Raw genomic sequence first — 23,703 nt, forward strand, 5'->3', positions numbered from 1 at the left:
TGCAAGGAAAACTTTATCTTTTCTATAACACTAACATATATCAATAGCTCGATCTGTATACTCTGTTCATTCTCTTTTTTATTTTCTAATCTTACAAAATAAAAAGATAAAGATCTTCTACTGTGTTTATAATTGTCTCTAAGAGTAACACATAGATCCCCACTAAGTCTGAGTCTCGATTCACAAAAATACCTTAAGACGAAGAACTAGGAGAAATGTGGTTAAATTTGTATCTTCAAATTTGAAAAATGACTGATAATAATGTTAAAAAAAATCATGTCTCAAGAATGAAATAAATATAACATACTCAAATAAAAAAAAAATTTGTTTCAATTAATTACTTTTTTCAGTTGCCTCTGTCGTTTTGTAACACGGTGTAATAACCTGTGACGTCGTAGTTGAACGGTTCAGACGCGTTAACTAAGGAATTGCAAGAGTGGAAACAATGATTTTAACAGCCTATTACATTTAAGACGTTTTATTTACTCTTTCTATCTTTTAGACGTACAGGGCTTATTTTCACAAACGACTGGTGTTTTTAACAAGTCAAGTGTGTAAGATAAGGATAGTGTTTCCAGTTCTGTTCATCCTTTTCCATAGTGCTTAGTGGTCTTCTGTCTTATCTATATTATTACTCTTCTCATTATACCTGCAACTGCTTTATTTCTTTCATTTTTCATAGCAATTCTTTTTACTGACCTTATTCTATATTAATTTAAAATTTGAATGTTTTTAAAAAGATCTATCCTACTGTAATATCATTTTGACAAAGGTTATTTATAAGCTAATACTTAGAAAGAAAATTTATTTTAAAGGCCAATTGAAAAATTTAAGGGTATTGAAAAAAGGTTAGTGCGAACGTAGTGAAAACCTAATTGTTTATTGACGTAAAATTCAAGAAAATCCAATAAGACATCAGTGTTTCACCATGTATCATCGACTTATTTGTCAAAAATATATCTTGAATTCATCTTTCTAGAGCACAACTCAAAACAACAGGCTTGTCACAATATTTCGTCTTTATTGTTAGGTTCATTATATCGTATACCTGTAATACATACAAAAAAATTCACAGTTCACTTTTTTGGAGGAAATTCCTCAAAATCAAAGTCCATTAATTTTAGCTTTCGACATTTTAGTCAAAGAAAGTGTGGTCGAACTACCCTACATTATCTTGATACATTAACTTTAATAAATCCTTACAAACAAAGATATTTTACCGGGTACAGTAATGCTCTATGAACACATTATAAAAAAATAAAAACTGGTGTTAGGAAAGTTGACGGACAAGTAGACACAATTGTTCTAGAAAAGGTGTTTTTCTAAAAGAAGGATATGGAGATAACGAACAGTATTCGATATCATAGTCCATAAAACAATACAAAACAGGAGCAGAGCAAACACGGACTTCCGAAACATCAGAGGTGGGATCAGGTGCCATGGAGGAGTGAGCTCATTGTCATGATCGTGAAATAACGGAAAAATTCGAAGATTCGGTGTATAAATAATGGACTAACAATTGGTATGAAAAACGTCAGTCAGCATTTGACTCAACGATAAATTGTATTTGCTGACAAGGTCATTGTATCGACCATAGAACTTACACGAAATGATGATTTTAAGCGAGACTGCTGAAATTCTTCTTTCATAAACTTGCTTGTCAATCATTTACCATGTTTTAGAAATTGTTCATACGTAGGGCATGCTCTTGCGTATGGAATCAACTGCGATATATTCACTCCGTATGCAGGTGATGAAGGTATATTGCTGCATAAGTAAGGGAAGTTGACGATAGAAAAGTTTAAGTCGTCACGTTTATCATATTTGATTGTTCGGTTACCATTAACGTCTTTTTCAAGTAAAAAGAATTTCATGGAATACACAACAGCATTTTTTAGCTCAAAAGTTCATTCAAACGATACAAATTAGGTGCAAAGTACGTACAGATCTTCAGGCTTTATGGTAGATTTGATCACTTACCGACCGGTATTTACATCTGATAAACGTTTTAAACGATACCTTAATTCAAAATATTACCACTGTGCCTGATTTTTTTTTTTACATAGAACTGGGTCTAATAGTTTTAAACCAATAAAATTATTTTAATCGTTCAAACCTTAACGGTTTAAATTAAATTTGTTGAATGTGTCGATCACTTATGACGTCACTTACAAATTGGGTAGATCGTTTATGACTGAACAATCATTTCATTATCACATGAGGAACTGTTTTTACACAGGGGTAAAAACGCCTTTTTCCAAGCGTTAATAAAGGGAGGCATTCTAAAATGTAAAAGTACGCTTATGATATTCTGTAAAACAATCGCTGTGACATACTTGAACACAATATATTTTTGCATAGATAATAGGGTTAGAATTACTAAACAGTAATAGTTCTATAAAAATTCAAGAATCTTAGTGTTCCAACTTGTTAACAGAGCATCGGATATGTACATCTAAATGTCTTTAAATACAAAATACATTAATGCAACATAATATCACGTTAATTAAACTAAAAGTATGTTTATACCTGCACTTATTTAAATATTAATGGAGTCCATGAAAATATCCTTATTTTTTCTATTTTCCCGTAAAATTCTGGGATGATATTGAATTTAAGAATTTTTAGCAGAGATTCTGACCGTACTACGATGAATCATCCTCGGCTGCAAAAGTTTGAATTCTATATTCTATCTACGTAAAACAATCTTTGCTACATGAACCAATTTTTTTGTATATAGTTTATTACTTCACTGTCGTCAAAAGGATATTATTTCTTCCTCGTCTTTTATCTCCTTCCACAGATTTTTTGTCTCCCAAAAGCAGTTTGCGCTTCTTGTTGATATCATCACAGAAATTGTCGGTGTGACTCTGGTTTTCTCCATCAAAAGGTTCTGAGAATTCCGGAGTGTAGCAGTGAAAATAAATGAGCAAGTAAAATGAATTTAATGGTCTGTCTTCTTGTTATTAAAAATATAGTTTAAATATATAATAATATTTTATTAGCATTTCAGAATGGTACGATGGGTAAAAACGACGGGGTCCAATATACCCGAGTGGGCAATAGAAGGTGGATATGAGGCGAATGGGAGACCACTTTTTATTGCCCGAGCACAAATTGAAGGCGTCATGATACCTGGAAAATGTGGAAACCACCTTCCTGGAGCTCATATTCCATACAGGTCTGAAGAACGAATTGTTAAAGAGTATGACGTGTTGATTACTTCAAAAACTCCTGGATATTTTGATTGGCAAAGCGGTTCATTCGGCAATGTCCCATCACATGCTTTCAGAATAGATGATGGGATATATGTGGGTAGAGCGTTCTACCAAGGAGGTTTGGTGCCAGGGAAAGTTGATTCTTCTAGGAGGAGTGCATACATAAGCTATGGAGGGGAAGAAATCAGGATTCAGAATTACGATGTCTTCTGTGAGATTAAATTAGGATGAAATAAAACGATTTTGAAAGATTAAAAATTATAATATTAGGAAGTAACGAAATAGCTCATAAGATTTCACCATAGTGCTTCAATACTATGTATACTTTGTATTTTGAACAATGCTAACAAGAGTATTAACTTCTTTACATTTTTATTTTATTTTGATCTATTTATTTATTGCATTTTCTATTAAAGCTCAGAAATCATAATAGGATGAAAGCCGAACTGTTCAATTTGTTTTTTAGCTTCATTCCTCGATGAACAAATTAATTTATAATCATTTATTCCTATAATTTCATTTTGTTTTTTAAAAATATGCTTATAATGTATTCCTCGTCGTCATTATTTCATGTATGTTATGCCTATTCGGATCAAGTAAATGCTTTGAATAATTTTCCTGTAAGTTGTGAAAAGTTTTTGTCCTTTCCTTTCTTACAGCTTTTATTACTTAATTATACAACATGATCATTTATTTCAATCAATCAATTTTGATTCTTTCCTTGTAATCATAGTTTTATAGTTTTAATTGGAATTACTGATTAAAATATGATTAAGTTAAATTGTGCAAAATTATCAGCGTTATTTGTTATAAGCTTGTAAAAATATGATTAAATAATAAAATTCTCATCAAAACCATGTGATAAAAATGTTTCATAATGAAATTTTCTTGTTTAATACTAGCCTGAATAAATATGTTAATATACTCGTTTATTTCCACATCTTATTCTCTTTTTGTATGTCTTTGTAATGTTCCAATATTTTCTTTTATGAAATATTTTGCACATTCACATTTAATTCACTCCTACAGTCCTACAAGAATGTTATGTTAATTCTCAATCTGTGTTTGTTTCCAAATGTTATGTTTTGTTTAATATTAGAAAAAGGGGAATTATCTCTCATTGACCTTGTCTGTTAATCTAGTTGACGTTCTTTAAGTCTAACCGTACTGCCTGGAGTTCTTCACATATCGTTTCATTTCCTTTCGGTGATGATGTCGACTTTTTGTCTTTAGCTTTCACTCTCCGTTCTATTTCTTTGACAACCTTTTGTTGTTCGTCGTACTGCAGTGAGATTTGACTCATGCACTTCTCAATGTCTTCAACTTTTACTTTCATAGTTTTCAATTCTTTCAGTTCCTGGTTTACATTGCTTACATTACGTTCAAGGTCATTTAACCTTTTATCTATTTGATCCAGGGTATTGTATTTAGCTTTGGTGACACATATTTAAGCTTGTTACATATCACTGGTAGAGTTTCGCGCATATCAATACTTTGAGGGACAGTGTTCGATTGGTTTGGTATTGGTGACAAATAGCCTGCAAATTGTCCATGTGAACTTTGTGGCATATTGCATGGTTTATTGATCAGAATTAATATCTAACCGGATGTTTTAAAATGTTCAAGTGTTCTTCCATAATGCAAATCCTTGTACGCAATTTAGCAATATTTCAACAGCTGTATCTACAGTGCTTAGAATTTTATATAACAGATCTTACTTGTCTTATCCCCCTCTTGATAAAACATTGTGCTCGAAATTTTATATAACAATCTTACTTTTCGCTCTCTTGTTAAATTATGTGTTAGCAAGTCACCTTCATATGTATAAATGTATTCCTGAATTATTGTATCTTTTCTTAGTAGTTTCGGTTTTGTTTTTATTTTGTAAACCGGGAAGCAGGAAAACAAAAAAGCCCATACTGTATTCACATCAGAGCGATCATCTTAGTTAATAGACATTTAAACAAACACCTTATAGTTCATTGCTAACTGACAGGTAATTGATTTTTGTTTGATTCTTATTGATTTTGCCAGACGCAATAGGTACTAGAGCTCTATTTTGTACTTTCGGTTTGTGAATATAAACATGCTGTTTACAGGGGTTGTGAACATGTGCCACACAGTATTACGAGTAGTTGTTTTGACACTTTATTCTTTTACTTTTAGAAATCCTTACAGTGTTGCATAATATCCATGTAGGTTTGTAGATATAGGACCTCACATGATTTGTTGTTGGATAGTATTTTTATCCAACGAGTTGTGTGGATTTTATCCCCCAGCCTTGGCGAGGGGATAAAAACACACGAGTTGGATTAAAATCATATCCAACTACAAATCATGTGAGATTCTTTTTATCCCATGTTTTTTACACCACGAACAATGTTTGACACTGTTTTAATATAGGACTCAATTTCACATTACATCATCACTCTAACGCAAAATACATTGTGGCGTCACTGTGTGATATGAAAACGATATCACATGAGCTATATCAACGGGATAAAGGGTTAAACATGGGATAAAATTGTTTATCTCGATAAGTATGTTTTATGCATGTTGTTGTTTACCTATAGCTGTATCATTCTACATGTTTGACCTAGTTTTGGGTACCTTTATCTTCGAGGTGTATATAGAGGATATTCAATGTTTTGTAGTTGAATATGGAATTTATTTCACGAGTGGGACAGGATTTTTGATATTTTCACGAGTGCTAAGCATATCAAAATATCAAAAAATCCTGTCTCACGAGTGAAATAAATTCCATATTCAACTACAAAACATTGAATTTTCTGTTTATTACATTTTTAAAAAAAATTCTGCCCTTGCCTCTGTCTTTGTATAATACAGTAATAGGCTCGTGACGTCATAGTTGAGCGGTTGAGACGTCATAGCTATGTGAGGTGAAAACGATTTAGCAACATATTTTTGGTAATTTTGACAGTTTTATTCGCTCTCAGAATGGTTTATTTATTTCCGTCTATCTTATATTATGTCAAGGAAGTTTTTTTTTACAGCAATCTTCGTTATGGGAAGGGAATTCGAGAGTTTTCCCGCACTTCTGATATTTGTCACACCGTGACAGGATATCATTTTGATATCCTTTCACACTGTGACAGGATATCATTTTTATTCAATGAATAAATTACAGTATCTCACGGGTAAAAATGTAATAAATAAATGCACCATTGTTCACAATTTACATTAACAATAGAATATTTTGTACACATGCACGGCAGTAATGCACATCAGTATTGAAGTAGAAGATAAATCTATCATTCGGTGCAATAGTACCAAACGATGCAATAAGAGCTGGAAAACCACTTTTTATTGCAAGGGCTAGAATGGACGGCACCATGACACCTGGGAAATGCGGGTTTCATCTTAATGGAGCCCATATTCCATATGATACGAAAGAGGAAGTCGTTCAATCTTACGAAGTTTTATTTTGCCTTCAAAAAGTAATGGTTTTTTAGATTGGCAGAGATGTTCTAACGGCTACGTGCCACCGAATGCCATTAAGACGGACGAAGGAATCTATGTTGGTAGAGCGTACCATAAAGGGAGCTTAGTGCCAGGGAAAATCCTCGTTTCTCACAGCACTTCCTATGTCTGTTACGAGTGGGACGAGCACAGAATTAAAAATTACGAGGTGCTCACGGAGGTCAAATGAAACCTGTACGACGATTGGAGCAATTTATGAAACGAACTATACTGAAATGAATATCCAGCTTATCTGACTTATTTTTGTACCTTATAATAATATCTATTTATATATCTGTATTCAATTTTTTCTTCTCTCAAAATAAAAGCAATAAAGATTTTATTCAGCTTGCATATTTTTTTTCTCTTTTCTTCTTTTTTGCCAAGTGTACATTCTTCGTACATGCACATTTATGGTACAGCAAGCAACACGTAATTTTTTTAAAAAAATCAATTAATTGAAGCAGACTGCTACAGTTCAGATTAAATAAATTCCTCACTGCTAGCGTTTTCATTCATGTCTGATTTTTAGACAGCAGAGAGAAATCGCAAAGGATTACAGACTGAAAGCGCTAACAGTAAAGATTGAAATAAATTTGTTTTGTAGCATCGTATAAACAACATAAAGGCTACTTGAAATCTTAGTCCAAAGGCCGTAAATAAAAGCAGCGTGACAAAATTTGAAGCAAATACTTAACAATCTTTCAAACACGGTCGTTACAGGGACTTAAGTATGTGTCAACTTATCACTCATAAGATGAGAAAAAATGACTTTAATTTAGTGAAATGAAGAATTTCAAACGTAAAAAAGGATGGGGAAGATATAACTCCAGTACCTAAAGCTACCGCAAGATGTTGACCAAAGTAATTTTTTTCCTGTTAAATTTTTGTCATCAACTGTCAATAGTTTCTAGAAGATCCTATTTATTACTGGAATTGTTCCGTCAGTGGAAAAACATGCGCAGGATTTCTTTTGGTTTATTATATGAAAATTGATTATTTATATATTTTTTTAAAAAACACGATTAATATTCTTAGAAATGTCGTACAGTGATCATTCATTGAATGAAAAATATGGAGATAACGAACAGTATTCAATCTCAAAGTCCATAAAACAATACAAAATAAGAGCAGAGCAAACACGGACCCCCGAAACATCAGAGGTGGGATCAGGTGCCATGGAGGGGTGAGCATCCCCTGCCGACCGGTCACACTCGCCGTGTGCCCCTTGTCATGATCAGGAAATAACGGAAAAAATCCGTCGTCAATTCAGTGTATAAATAATGGACTAACAATTGGTATGAGAAACGTCAGTCAGCATTTGACTCAATGATAAACTGTATTTTATGACAAGGTCATTGTATCGACCATAGAACTTACGAAATGATGACTTTAAATGAAACTGCTGATATTCTTGTTTAGTCAACTTGCTTGTCAATAATTTACATCGTTTTAAAAATTGTTCATACGTAGAGCATGCTCTTGCGTATCGAATCAACTGAGATATAAATACTCCGTATGCAGGTGATGAAGGTATATTGCTGCATAAGTAAGGGAAGTTGACGATAGAAAAGTTAAAGTCATCACGTTTATCATAAAGCTTGGTTGTTAGATTACCATTAGTGTCTTTTTCAAGTAAAATATCCAAGTATGAAACAGAAGTGTCGGACTCTTCACACCACTTCTTGAATATATAGTTGCACAGTGCTCTTGAAGTTTTTCCTTCACTTCTGTCAATATCTTAGAGGGGAGTAACGAAAGAGGCTTGGTTAAACATTTACTGGAACCTGCAATGTATCTTTGTTTGTGAGGATTCTTATGAAGTTTTGGAATCCAATATATATAAGGTAGTTCACCATATTTCAAGTTAAAGCCTACACCTTGTATTTCCTACAAATATACATCGACCATTGTTTCCAAACTTTTCAATTACAAAAACACTTAACATGGCCTGGATACCGACTATCTGAAACATAATCCTCCTTCGTGTTCATGTTCTTCTTCGCCCTATAACTATAGTCCTGCTGGACACGTTATTACAGGTGACGTAAATATAGTTCGTAATGAGGACCTTAGATCACTTATTTTAAGAGGTCCTAAATATAGGGAACCCCGATCCTTCAACTGGCGTCGGAATTTCATAAATATTATGGATTCTGTGGAAAAATTACGCCAGACAATGGGCAAGATATGAAAAAGAAGACGTTGACACCTTGTCAGAATGGATTAAATGTATCAGATTCATGTTAAAGTCCCGTATTAAAAGATTGAGGGGCAATATGAAAACCATATATCCTTCTGTGTTCAATAAACCAGAAGTGAAAAAGGAGTTAGATAGATTTCACGATCAGTACGTACTGGTTCCTGCCGACAAAGCAGGTAATAACATTGTCTTCGTTTGTAAGGCTCATTATATGACTTGCATTCTAGAAGAACTTGGTTTTAATTCTGCAAGTGGTAATCCTACTTATATATTATAAGGAAGAAATTCTTCAAAAATACCTGTCAATTTTGAATACTTTTAATATTCCACAGAGCCAAAATGAATTTGAAATACAACACTGGACCCTTTTGTGATTAAGAATATTACTTATATTCCTTTATTGGCATATTGAAGTTTAAGGAAAAAACGGATTGTTTTAGCTGCATTTTCTTCCGTGAAGCGTGCGGGTTTAAAGAGCCTATGACATGCAATATCCATAATCACAGATCCGAGTCTATATTCAGGTGACGAGGAATCTAAAATTGGATGTTCCTTGGCCTTTTCAAGAAGACTATTCAAAAGTTTCAAAGAGACAGAGTAAATTTTTGTTCGAATATGATGTAGATCTAGCTGTTGATTTACATAAGGTAGTAATGAATCAAAAGAGACGTCGTGTATTGCAGGTTTATTGTACGAACGATGCCCATGACTACGCTTACGTCTCTGAGTATGGTTAAAAAGTCACATCACATTTACATTATTACACTGCGGACTGGAAAGATTAGTAGGTTTTTTTTAAATATAGGGTATTAAATGATATATAATATTTTAATATCGAGTGAAATCCTAGTTGAAGAAAACGTTTCTACCAAGTGCTTAAAGTTCAAATGTTGTAAATACAAGAAATAGATAGATGGCATACACGTATTAGGTTAATTTTTTAAAATGTCTGCTATACTGTTTGATAACTAAGTTGTGTAATAAATTGAAACTTTTATTATAGAAAATTGAAAAACTAATAGTGATTACTTTAAATTTGAAATTTCTATTTTCTCCAGTGTGATTCTTACTACAGTTGTGCAGTTACCTATTGTATATTTTTCTTTTAGGTTAATTTTGACTAACTCGGAACAATGAAGAAGCAAAAATAAAATAGCCTTTTCCTTTGATCTTCATGAAATATAAAATTAACGAGCAAAAAAAAAAAAAACATTTAGGAGGAATTCATATTCGTGTAAATTTTGCTTACAAGGATACAAATTTCAATTTATTACTCTGAACACATTAGTAAGGTTAGAAAAATAACTCAATTTAAGATTTGTTATAATTTGGCACAAAGAAAAAGCAAAGAAAGCAGCATATTTAAGATTTGTTTCAAGTGAATGTATCTTTATCTTCATGCAAAGTCAAATTCCACATGTTTGTACACATGTATTAAAATCAAAATGTTACTAAAATATTTACGACAAAATATTACCAATATTTCAACTACTATCTTTAATTCAATACATCATAATTTCAGACAAATGAAGCCTGTTTAACTATAATTCATAAAAAGTTTATATTTTGAAACAAATAGATTAATGTTCCGTTTTATTTATGAAAAATAATATAAAGATAATGAAGTTATAATATGGAAAATTGGTTTTGATAACTCAAATGAGTAAAATATAATGCAATTTTAGTTTTAAAATACTTTATCAAGGAATAATTTTATGTTTAAAATATTTGAATTTATTAAAATAATATCATATAGTTCATATTACAATTTATTCTATTTGATGTCAATCCATCGTTGATCAAGAAAAGATATAAATGAGATGGGTTAATTAAAAAAAATCTTAAGGGGACGAAGGATGTATGGTCACGTGACTCAGTTGATTTACGTCACAATCTGTGATAAAATATGTACAAAACGAGATTGAAACCACAGTACTTGTATGATATTTTGACTGTTTGTTTGCGTTCACCGTCTAGTATAAAAATATCTGAAAACTTTTAAAATTTCTTGCAAATATTATCAAATTACGGAATAGATTAATCCACTCTGCCGTTTCCCTACACCGCGCGTCCAGCGCGTCGTTGACGTCATAGTGGATCTCTCAGTACAGTAAGATCATGCATGGTAAAAACGGATAGTATAAAATCATAAAAACGGGTCATAATATGTACATGGTGGGGTATTTTGTGAATTGCAGAACGCAAAAAATATTTTTACATGGTTGTTAACGAAAATGTTCTATGGGACTGTCTTATTTCGCTTATTTCAGAAATGTGTGACGTCATATTCGAGAAATGTAAACATGACACGTTTTTCTCATGATCATGACTCGTTTAACCATGCCCCGTGCAATATTTAGCTCAGCTTCACCAATCGATATTTTTACAGTTAATCAATACAATGACAAACTTACACTTCGACGTAAATTTTCAAATATTAAATGATAGGATTTTTTGCAAATTAATTTTTTTAATGTTTAAGTTGTCTTAAAAAGTACGTAAGTTTCCGTCTCCAGATGTGGTGTTACAAAAGAATCTTGCTTTTTCGAATTTTTAACTCTATTCATACTCTAACATATTTTAAAAGACACATTTCCGCTGGCATATTTTTTATCTATGCTGAAAAAATTCAATTATCGACCGAGTAATGGACCCAGAAACACAGAGAATCAAAACTCCGCTCAGACACTGTGGGGTATGGTATTTGTCACTCAATTTCTCAGATATAAGTCTAGAAACCTATAGATATGTCTGCTTTATAGTATGTGGGACATACTAAATAAGATATATACAAAAAATGAAAAAAATTAAATGACAGGTATTTTTTCAGCTAAAGGTCCTTCATCCCCTTAAGAACTAATGCGCTAGAAATTAAAAGATAAAACATACGCCGGCACGTCCTGAAAAATAAGCTAAATTACATAGAAAAAAAGAAAGGAATTCAGAATTATGAAGATAATCAATGAATCAATTATTTGTCAACATATAAAATATGTACGATGCAATGTTTGCCTTACAGTGCCAACATAATTCTAGAACCGTGGCTCTATAGAAAATACATATTTAAATATTTTTTAAAATAATACAATATATTTTTAATGTATCTATCAATTATCTGTTACATGGAAGTGTGAACACAAATCATTTGTCTTTGTTCCTTCAAGCGTAAAGTCCGGCGATGGACTAGGAGATAATTGGTTATGCAAGGTGAAGCCAAATTAAGTGCCCTACCTCTTAGAATTAAAAGACGTAGGCATTTTTTGATTCAAGTTTCAGTTAGAGAGAATTTATATGTTTGGATTTTCTGATTATCATAGATCTTACTTTGTCAGGACCAACACAGTAAACAGTCCATGGATAACCCTGAACGCCTACCACATATTTTTTTGTCTTTTCAAAGCAGTTTGTGCTTCATGTTGATATCATCACAGAAATCGTTGGCGTGACTCCGGTTTTCTTCATCAAAAGGTTCTCAGAATTCCGGAGTGCAGCAGTGAAAATTAATGAACAATAGAATGAATGGTTTGTCTTCTTCTTATTAAAAATACAGTTTAAATACTGCAAACCAACTTTTATTCGCGACGACTTTATTTCACGATTTACCGGGGTTAAATTAGTTCGCAACGATTAATTTTAGCGATCAAAGCCTTTTTGATCTGTTGTTAATAGACAGAGAGACTTTAAGGACAGTATATTATATTTTATCAGCATTACAGAATGGTACGATGGATAATAATAACTGGGTCCAGTATATCACAGGGGTCAATAGAGGGTGGGTATAAGGCGAATGGGAGACCACTTTTTCTTGCCCGGGCACAAATTGAAGGTGTCATGACGCCTGGAAAATGTGGCTATCACCTTCCTGGAGCTCATATTCCATACAGGTCTGAAGAACGAATTGTTGAAGAGTACAATGTTTTGATTACTTCAAAAACTCCTGGATATTTTGATTGGCAAAGTGGTTCTTTCGGCAATGTCCCATCACATGCGTTCAGAATGGATGATGGGATATATGTGGTTAGAGCGTTCTACCGAGGAGGTTTAGTGCCAGGGAAAGTTGATTCTTGTAGGAGTGCATACATAAGCTATGGAGGGGAAGAAATCAGGATTCAGAATTACGATGTCTTCTGTGAGATTAAATTAGGTTAAAATAAACGATTTTAAAAGATAATAAATTATAACATTAGGAAGTAAAGAAACAGCTCATAAGATTTCACCATAGTGCTTCAATACTTTGTATTTTGAACAATGCTAACAAGAGTATTAACTTCGTTACATTTTTATTTTATTTTGATCTATTTATTTATTGCATTTTCTATTAAAGCTCAGAAATTATAACAGGATGAAAACCAAAGTGTGCAATTCGTTTTTTAGCTTCATTCCTCGATGAACAAATTAATTTATAGACATCGATTCTTATAATTTCATTTTAAAAATATGCTTATAATGAATTCCTCGTCCTCGCTTTTTTTCAGCCAGGTATTTTATGCCTCTTCGGATCAAGTAAATGCTTAGCATAATTTTCCTGTAAGTTGTGAAAGTTTTTGTCCTTTCCTTTCTCACAGCTTTTGTTACTGATTTATACAACATGATCATATATTTCAATACTAAAGCGTTAACATCAATTTTGATTCTCTCCTTGTTATCAAAGAGTATAGTTTTAAATGGACTTACTGATTAAAATATGATTAAGTTAAACTGTGCAAAATTATCAGTGTTATTTGTTATACGCTTGTAAAATACTGGATTAAATGATAAAATTCTCATCAAAACCATTTGATGAAAATGTTTCATAATGAAATTTTCTTGTTTAACACTAGTCTGAATAAATAAATATATATATATATATATATATATATATATATATATATATATATATATATATATATATATATATATATATATATATATATATATATATATATATATATATATATATATATATATCGTCACAATATTTTCTTTTATGAAATATTTTGCACATTCACATTTACTTCACTCCTACAGTCCTACAAGAATGTTATGTTAATTCGCATTCTGTGTTTGTTTCCAAATGTTATTTCTTTTTAATATTAGAGAAAAGGGGGAATTTTTTTTATATTATCTAGACTAGGACTTGAACCTAGATATACTATAAGTGAATTGTGGTCGCTTTTCCTTAAGCTTTTTGAATGTAAATGAAGAAATTGCACCTTCTCTTTTCAGTTACTATTAACTCAATATGATTGTTTGTTCCCAGAATACAAACTTGATCAAAGAAGAAGGTATGGTTTTAGCTTTATTGCGCCCTAAAAATGTAATGACATCAAAAAGTTTTGAAACTGGCTTAAATATTAGTTAAATAAATGACTCTGATAAATCAGGAAATAATATGGCATGAAAGTTTACCATTCTGCAAATATGACGTCATTAATGTATAGAATTTCTCTATTTTCAACAGGAAAAGCCACAAAATGGCACATTTAAAGGGTGATTTTCCTTTAAAGAACAGTGTCCACAGCCGTCGCCCATGTTAATTTTTTGATATTTTGTGCAAAATTTAATAACAAATCACATATCTCAAGATCTTTGTAGGCGATGCCTGTGGACAATGTTATCTGAAAGAGAATTCCATTGAAAATTGGTGTCTTCTGCAAATTTTTAAGAAATTACGGGGAAATGCACATGTTTATGACGTCATAATTAGCATTTAAAACACATGTGAGAAAAATGACTTGTATGATTGTTGATAAATTGTATTTGCTGACAAGGTCATTGTATCGACCATAGAACTTACGAAATGATGACTTTAAACGAAACTTAATGATTCTTTTTATTATAGCATAGCAGATATTAAGGTTAGAAAAATTCCAGGTACCCATTCAAACGGAAGTCGAATGAGTGACCATAGATACTTAAAATTTAGTTTTGATATTGATAAAACAAAAAAAGGTCCCGGATATTGGAAACTTAATGTTTCCTATCTCGATAATGATAAATACAAAAATGGTATCTTAGACATTATTCAGAGTATAGATTCCTCTTTAAGTCCTATAATTACAGGTTAAAGATTTCTCTATTTATTTTGCAAAAAATGAACAAAAATCAATTAAACAAAAGATAAGAACTATAGAACGCGAAATAGAAGATATGGAAGACGGAAATGTAGAAAATTTTGATTACAAAAGAATGAAAACTTTAGAAGCGGAACTAGACGCTATATACGACAAAAAATCTAAAGGTGCGCAGATAAGATCTAAAATTAAATGGATTGAGGAGGGGGAGAAAAATTCAAAATATTTTTTAAATTTAGAAAAGCGCAATCAATCCTCAAACATAATTAAAGAAGTAAAAACAAAAGAAGGGAATAAAATCAGTAAAACTAATGCCATTTTAGGTGAAATGCATTCTTTCTATAGCGATCTATATACGAGTAAAAACATTTCAAACGAACAAATTGAAAAATATTTATCTGAGATTGATGATATCCCTAAATTAAGTGAAGAAGATAAGATATTGCTAGAAAAATTTCCAACATATGATGAGTGTAAGGAAGCTGTTGATAGCATGAAAAAAGAAAAATCACCTGGACTAGATGGCATTCCTAGTGAATTTTATCAATGTTTTTGGGATAAACTTGGACCCTACTTTTACAAAGCCCTAAATGATATTTTTGATAAAGGTGAATTGTCTTACACACAGAAACTGTCTGTTATATCACTGATTTACAAAAAGGGTGAAAAAAATAATCTAAAAAATTATAGACCGATAAGTCTAACGAACACAAAATTACAAAATAATTGCCTTTGTCTTCGCAAAAAGATTACAAAATATATTATTTAAGTTAATTAACGAAAATCAAACTGCATACATAAAAGGAAGATATATCGGCGAAAATGCTAGATTGGTACTAGACGTATTTGAATACTGTGAAAGAGAAAATTCAGATGGTATTTTACTTTTCTTAGACTTTGAAAAAGCTTTTGACTCGGTTGAATGGAATTTTCTTTTCCAAGTCTTGCAAAAATTTAATATTGGCAATAGTTTTATAAAGTGGGCAAAAATTTTATATACAAATCCAATGTTTAAAATGAAAAACAACGGCTGGCTTTCTAAAACCAGCGAAATGACACGAGGCATTAGGCAAAGATGTCCTATTTCTGCTCTCTTGTACCTCTTTGTAGCAGAAATTTTAGCTATTAAGATAAAATGTGATACTGATATCAAAGGCATAACAATTAATAATCACGAAATTAAAAACATCCAGCATGCAGACGATTTGACTGTAGCTTTAAAAGATGAAATATCAATGAAGCGAACTTTGGATAAATTACAAGAATTTTGTAAACACGCGGGATATAAACATACATAAAACAGAATGCATTTTGTTGGGGGAACTAAAAAATTTGTATAATGAACTCTACGGTATTAAGATTACGAATAAAGCAGTAAGATGCTTGGGAATATTCATTGGACATGATAAGGAAGAATGCTACACTAAAAACTGGATGAAAATTTATCATGATATTGAAAAACTTTTTGAATCCTGGAAAAGAAGAAAATTACATTATTTGGTAAATCATGTATAGTAAAGACACTTGCTTTATCTAAACTTACATATGTTGCTTCAATTCTTAGTCTTCCTGATATTGCTTTCACAAAAAAATTACAACGTCTAATTTATAACTTTATTTGGGATAAAAATGAAAGAATTAAACGAAACACGCTTATAGGTAGAATTTCAAAAGGTGGACTATCAATTGTTGATATTGAATGTAAATTAAAAGCTTTAAAAGCGGCTTGGGTACCTAGATTGTTAAAGAACAAAGGCATTTTGTACAATATTTTTGATGGCTATTGTAAAAAATCAAATTTTGATGCTTTTTATGTGTTAGGTTTTTCCGATAGAAAGATAGAAAATATGGCAAAAATAGAGAAACTACCTATTTTTTATCAACAAATGTTATGTTGCTTTAATGAATGTAAGCCCTGTTTTTTGAACAAAATGTCTTCCGATAATGTTCTTCAACAGCCGATATGGAACAATTGTAACTTTGTATATAAAGGTAATACTCTATTTTTTAAAAACTGGATAGCCAGTGGCATTTTACATGTTAAAGATTTATTTAACGATGATGGTAAATTCAAATCATTGTTAGATTTTACGAATTGTATAAAAAACAAGTCAAACTGGTTGTGCGAATTTAAAATTCTTACTTCTGTTTTCAAACCCTTACTACTTAAGTATGATTTTTCAAATTGTTGGTTTGTTAACATACGATACAGAAACCATTTTCTTTTCTACACAGGATATGTTAATGTCATAGATCAAAGATGTAGTTTTTTCTATGAAAACCTTGTACACAGAAAATTTTGTAAACCATGTTATCAAACAGTTTTAAGCAAAGAGTTCAGTGTTGAATCCTCAGAATGGAAAAATATATATCAATGTAAATTATATGACATACCCGATAGACACATTACAGAATTCAACTATAAACTTTTAAACAATATTCTTTGTAATAATTTCTACCTCAGTAAATTGAAGAAAGAAACGAGTAGTCATTGCAAATCATGCCACGTGAACGAAACTTCAAAACATCTTATTTTTGAATGTAGAAATGTTATTGAAATATGGAACAGATTAAGTTTTACCTTAAAATAGATATCAAATGGAAACATCTTGTAATTGGATTTAGCTCTGAGCGCAATAGAAAAATTGTATCACTAAACACACTCATCTCTTATGTTGCCTATAGAATTTACAAATATAAAATGTATTGTCGACTACATTCCTTGGATGAAACTAGCTATAACATTTTTAATCATGTTAAATCTTCAATTTTTTTCTATGCCTCCATTATGAAAAATTTAAACACTCTTGTAGACTACAGACTTTTTAAAAATTTTGCACAAAATATTACTCTTTCTGATAACATGTTTTAACTGTAAGGTAATATTGTCACATTGTCTTGTGTTTGTAATGTAATTTCCCTGTTATATATATTTCACTGTTTGTTGGTATTTTGAAATGAAAATAGAATTATATAAAAAAAAAAAAAGACTTTAAACGAAACTGCTGATATTCTTGTTTCATCAACTTGCTTGTCAATAATTTACCTCGTTTTAGAAATTGTTCTTACGTAGAGCATGCTCTTGCGTATCGAATCAACTGAGATATATATACTCCGTATGCAGGTGATGACGGTACATTGCTGCATAAGTAAGGGACATTGACGATAGAAAAGTTAAAGTCATCACGTTTATCATATAGCTTGGTTGTTAGATTACCATTAATGTCTTTTTCAAGTAAAATATCCAAGTATGAAACAGAAGTGTCGGACTCTGTAGTATCTTTTATCTCAAGCTCACCAGGACATACATGTATCGTATCGACGTTGGAATGGAAATTACCATTATTAATTGACAATACGCCGTCGATATATCTGAATGTCGAGTTGAAGGCCACAGCAAGTGTTTTCTTCTTTTCAAGCATAAGATTTTGCATAAATTCTGCTTCATATGAATAAAAAAATAAGTCTGCTATTAATGGTACCCATGGGAATTCCAATAGATTGTTGGAATACCTGGTTTCCGAAAACCACATAGATATTGTCAATCAGAAACTCAAGCATCTTCTTGATGTCAACTTCAGAGTACTTATGTGTGCAATCAGAATCTGTTTTAACAAAATAATTTTGCAAATGACCAATTACGAGGTTAGTAAATTTACGATAAATTAATTTAAAAATATAATATATCGGGTATATTTTTTTGAAATAATACGAAATTTTTCATCTAAATGGCAGCAAATTTTAGATTGAAAAACTTTGCTGCGAAAAGTGCGTGTGGATACTATTAAAGCATTTAGTAACAGGTAACATACACAATATTAAAACATTTTTTTTTTCAATCCCGCCAAAAATTATATCATCAATGCATGTACACTGTTAAAATTAAATAGTTTATGAATAAAAAATTATTGGAAGTAAAGATTTACATTTAAGAAGATAAACCTTTGGAGAGTTTGATAGATACACACTACCGTGCTAACCTGTCCGGTACTATCTAGTATTTTTTTTCATATATGATAAATTTCCAATCTTTCTCAAGATCAGTTGCTTAGTTTCACTTGCCCTGCATTTTTATTACATGTACAAGGGGTTATCAAAAAGTTCGTGGACTAGCGCCATCAAATTAAAACAGCTTTAAGTACATCAATGAATTTTAAAATACATGTATATATTTAGCGTCATTTTTTCTATCTAAAGAATAAACCATAAATCATAGATTTTATTTTTTAATAAATTAGTAATGTTTTTGTAAGCAACGGTTTGTCCAGGCGGCGCAACCTCGAACACGACGTTTTTGCGACCTATGTCTAACAGAGAAAAACTCTTTTGATATGAAAATTTGATATCCAAAAGTCCTGTTCATTCGGGTATTTGTTGGGACATAACTGTTCCATAATAAATGAAATTTTGAATTTAAAAAAGTTTTGCCCCTGACAAAATTTGGTAAGAAATGTAAACTGGTTTCAGAGAAATAATATGCATCTAGGGTACTTGTTATTTAATGTCAAAACAGATCAAGATTCAGTGAGAAAAGGGATGAATAGTTAATATCGAGTTGTAGTCAAGATATGAAAAATCAATCATGTCAAAAATGATGTTGATTATGTGTTGTAGATATTGAACTCCCAAAAGCAAAATATGCTAACACAATCAAGCGAGGATCTCTCCCAATGTATAAATCCATTTGGAATGTTATATTCATTGAAAGCCGCTGTTCATGAACTTGTAAAGTCATATTAACAAGGCAGGTTTAAGGTATCCGATCCATATTAGCCTCAGATTCAATGGAATTGAATGCATAATAGATACGTACATTACTCAGTGTAGTTAGAACTAATTTTCATCTTTCAGTATAAAAATGTAAGGATGGGACATGTCCTAATTTATGACCTTTTCCTGCCCTTGACGAGTTCTCTCCCTTTAATTTTAGTCAATAAAAATTATTTTTAAAAAATCTGTCTGGTAAAAGAAAATATTTCGAATTGTTTTTCTTCCCAATTATCAAATACATCTTTTCATTACATCATTTTTTGAATATTTGAAGTATTTATTTTTTTATCTTAAAAAACTTACTTCCTTCCATAGACTTCAATGCAATTTTCAATAATTTATTTCTGCTTAGGTAATAAAATTTTTGAAAATTTCTCTTGGTAAATCCCTTTCTACTCTAAAATGCTTTAAAATAATATCAGGATATTTTACAAACAATTGATATTTAAGGTTAGAAATTTTGGTCCTTAAGTCCTTACTCAGCTCCGGGGAATCTCATCAAAATAAGTGTATGAGGTAGAGGAAGCGGACATTGAAAAACAAAGACGTTGTCAGACGTCATGAAACTAAACGGCGACAGCGCCGGGTGATCATAAAATGTCGTTTTGCTTTTATAATAATTTGGTAAATAATGTACGCATCAAGCTAAAATTTTCAACATTTTTTTGTTGTTGTTGTTGTTTTTATGTTCCATATAAATGTTGAAAGCACAGACTACATAGTGTTAATTTTATAGCCTCAGTCCACGAACTTTTGATATCCCCTCGTATCTATCGCATGAATCTTTATTTTCATTTTTGATTTTATTTGACAAACTTTTCTTCCTTCCTTTAACTTCCCAATCTTTATTTTGTTTCAATATCGCATGTACCGATGCAAGATATTATTGTTTTGCCCTTTTACTTCCCTTTGATTTCCCTTTCTTTATCATGATTTTAAGATGATGAATTTTGATAATTTTTATCTTGTGTTTTTTTTCTTTAATTGTGATTCTCTTCAATGATTGGACAGAAATTAGTAAATATTTGTTTTCAATAATATTTTTCCCGTGTCAATTTAGGCGGGGAGGTGCGTCCAAAAGGCCAAGAAAAAATATATAGACAAATTATGAAGAACATAAAACGTACCATGAGCAGAAACAATCTTGAAATTTTTGAAATACTAAACAAATTTAGAAATATATCGTTTAATTTGGCAAAGTCAAAATCAACAGCATTTTTAAGCGATCACTTTGTATCACTATGTGTTTTATAATCATTCCTTCATGTTTAGTAGTCAATTTCAAGACTACCGATGTTGACCAATATCCCAATCAGTTGTTATTCAACTACAGTCCATATTTGTATATTATTTCCACTTTGATCTTCTTATTTGTACTAAAAGTGTTTTAAGTGTTTTTTTTATTGTCATATTTGGTTTTGAAAGCTGCTACGGTATCATTAAGTCACAAAAAAAAACCAATTCACTTATCACACTTAATGAAAGTTAATTTTTATTGCTGTTCAAGGATAAAAACTTACTGCTCTTCAATATTTTATCGGAGGAGCAAATATCAATTGTGTTAACTTACAGTATTTTCAACATAAAGAATATAGAATAAACTTTAATGCATACAACAATTATTCATTGTATTTTGTAATTCATAAGATTTCTGCATTATAAAAACTGAAGCGATCGTTTGATCTAAAAGTTTCAGTTGTCGTTAGTTAGTAATAAAGTTATCATCATAGTAATGCATGATCTGAAAACTTTTCTTTAATTTTTTAAATCAAGGACATACACATAGATTCTGACATTAGATATGTTATCAATGGGTTTTTTTTCTTGTTAGATTACCATAAACGCAATTGGTCAATCGCCTCAAGCGTAATATCCTCCAGAAAGAGGGGGGTTATATAAAAAGGAGCCCCCAAATCAAAGAATAAGCTGTGCATTTACATATAAAAACAGAGCTGACACCCTAAAACCTCAGCCTTCCAAGGTAAGTTAACATCAAATGTTAATTTTTTTTCCTAAATGTTTTTGAGGGTTTCAAATACCTAAAACATATATTATATGAAAGCGTAAGCTTTAAGAATTATTATAAGGCACTGCATTTTTTACTTAAAATCTTCACGTATAACATCAAGCTCCAGACAGCTCAGTATTACGTTCCGTTACACCTCATACCAAGTAGTCCCGGAGAGTTAATACTGTATGGAGTTTGGTACAACATGTATAATAAATATAACAATCCGTTCTCAAAGCCTGTTGAATACAGTTTGAACCAACAGCATTGCTTTTGTCTCAGTTAATGTGATTTATTCTTACAATTTTACCTTCAGAATGAGCTCAGAATAATTAAATACTAAATATAAACGGCAATGCTTGGGAACAAACAATCCGGCATTCCTCTTTCAAAATTGTCTTCCTTCAAAATTGTAAATAACTGTCAAACTTATTATTAGGACACATACACAGTAGTTTAAACAGTTTTGAATAACAATAAACTGAAGCTAAATGAGGCTCACGGTTTTATACTGAAATTTGACAATTTATGTAAATTTTAATTTGGCCCCACCAGCCAAAGTGATAAGGAGATCGCTTAATCGTTATTGCAGATAAATAACTGCATGGTTTATTGATCAGAATTAATATATGACCGGATGTTTTATAAGGTTCAAGTGTTCTTCCATGATGGTAATTAGCTATATTTCAACTGCTGTATCTACAGTGCTTAGAATTTTATATTAAATCTTACTTGTATTGTCGCCCTCTTAATAAAACAATATGCTCGTAATTTTATATTAAAATCTTACTTGTCGCCCTCTTGTTAAAACAATGCGTACAAGCATGGTTATACATTATGTGTTTGCCTTGTTTACAGAATGGCGAGCTGGGTATCAACAAGCGGGTCAAGCATACCACCCGAGGCAGTAAGAGCTGGATATGAGGCTGACGGAAGACCACTTTTTATTGCAAGGGCTATCATGAGTGGCACCATGACACCCGGGAAATGCGGGTATCATCTTGATGGAGCCCGTATTCCATATGCCTCGAGTGAGCACATCGTTAATTGTTATGAAGTTCTAGTTTTTCCTTCAATTAGTAATGGGTTTTTAGATTGGCAGAAATGTTCTAACGGCTACGTGCCAGACAACGCTTTCAAGACGGACGACGGGATCTATGTCGGTAGAGCGTACCATGAAGGGAGCCTAGTGCCAGGGAAAATCCACGTTTCTCACAAAACTGCCTACGTCAGTTATGGGGGAGATGAACACGCTATTAAAGATTACGAGGTGCTCACGGAGGTCAAATGAAGTTTCTACGACGATTAAAACAATTCTGAAATGAAATCCAGCTTATCGGTCTTGTTTTTGTACCTCAGAATAACATCTATCAATATTATCTGCATGTTCTCTTCATTTTTTTTTTATTTTCTTCTCTCAAAGTAAAAGCAATAAAGATTTTATTCATCTTGCATATTTTGGTCTCTCTTTTTTTCAAATGTAAATTCTTCGTACATGTACATTTATGGTACAGCAAGCAACACGTAAATTTCTTTAAAAAATTAAATTAATTTAATTTAAGCAGAATGCTACAGTTCAGATTAAATAAAATCTTCTCTGCTAGCGTTTTCATTCATGTCGGATTTGTAGACAGCAGAGAGAAATCGAAAAGGGTTATCGACTGAAAGCGCTAACAGTAAAGATTGAAATGAATTTGATTTGTAGCATCGTATGAGGAATATAAAGGCGTATAGAGGTTAATGGACAATCTTAGTCCAAAGGCCGTAAATAAAAGCAGCGTGACAAATTTGAAGCGAATATTTGACAATCTTTCAAAAACAGTCGTTACAGGGACTTAAGCATGTGTCAACTTATCACTCATAAGATGAGAAAAACTGACTTTAATTCAGTAAAATGGAGAATTTCACGCGTAAAAAAGGATGGAGAATATACCACTCCCGTACCCATAGCTACCGCAAGATTTTGACCAA

The 23,703-nt window shown here is 31.5% G+C and overlaps 3 protein-coding genes across 3 annotated transcripts; all 3 read left to right on the plus strand.

Moving 5' to 3' along the window:
* Positions 1-2,996: 2,996 nt before the first annotated feature.
* LOC134228971 (uncharacterized) lies at positions 2,997-7,044 on the plus strand. The gene is made up of 2 exons (XM_062710671.1): positions 2,997-3,447; positions 6,626-7,044. The coding sequence occupies exons 1-2, from the start codon at positions 3,015-3,017 to the stop codon at positions 6,886-6,888; spliced, it is 696 nt and encodes a 231-aa protein (XP_062566655.1). The 5' UTR covers positions 2,997-3,014; the 3' UTR covers positions 6,889-7,044.
* Positions 5,094-23,186, plus strand: LOC134228981 (natterin-3-like). The gene is made up of 2 exons (XM_062710685.1): positions 5,094-5,214; positions 22,591-23,186. Exon 2 carries the CDS (start codon positions 22,592-22,594, stop codon positions 23,021-23,023), a length of 432 nt encoding a protein of 143 aa, XP_062566669.1. The 5' UTR covers positions 5,094-5,214; position 22,591; the 3' UTR covers positions 23,024-23,186.
* Positions 12,619-13,050, plus strand: LOC134228972 (uncharacterized). Its single transcript, XM_062710673.1, has one exon. The coding sequence runs from the start codon at positions 12,619-12,621 to the stop codon at positions 13,048-13,050; it is 432 nt and encodes a 143-aa protein (XP_062566657.1).
* Positions 23,187-23,703: the final 517 nt, after the last annotated feature.

This window comes from Saccostrea cucullata, unplaced genomic scaffold (genome assembly GCF_032062105.1).
Source record: "Saccostrea cucullata isolate Sc308-1 unplaced genomic scaffold, CSIRO_AGI_Scuc_v1 ctg59, whole genome shotgun sequence".
Classification (NCBI taxonomy): domain Eukaryota; kingdom Metazoa; phylum Mollusca; class Bivalvia; order Ostreida; family Ostreidae; genus Saccostrea; species Saccostrea cuccullata.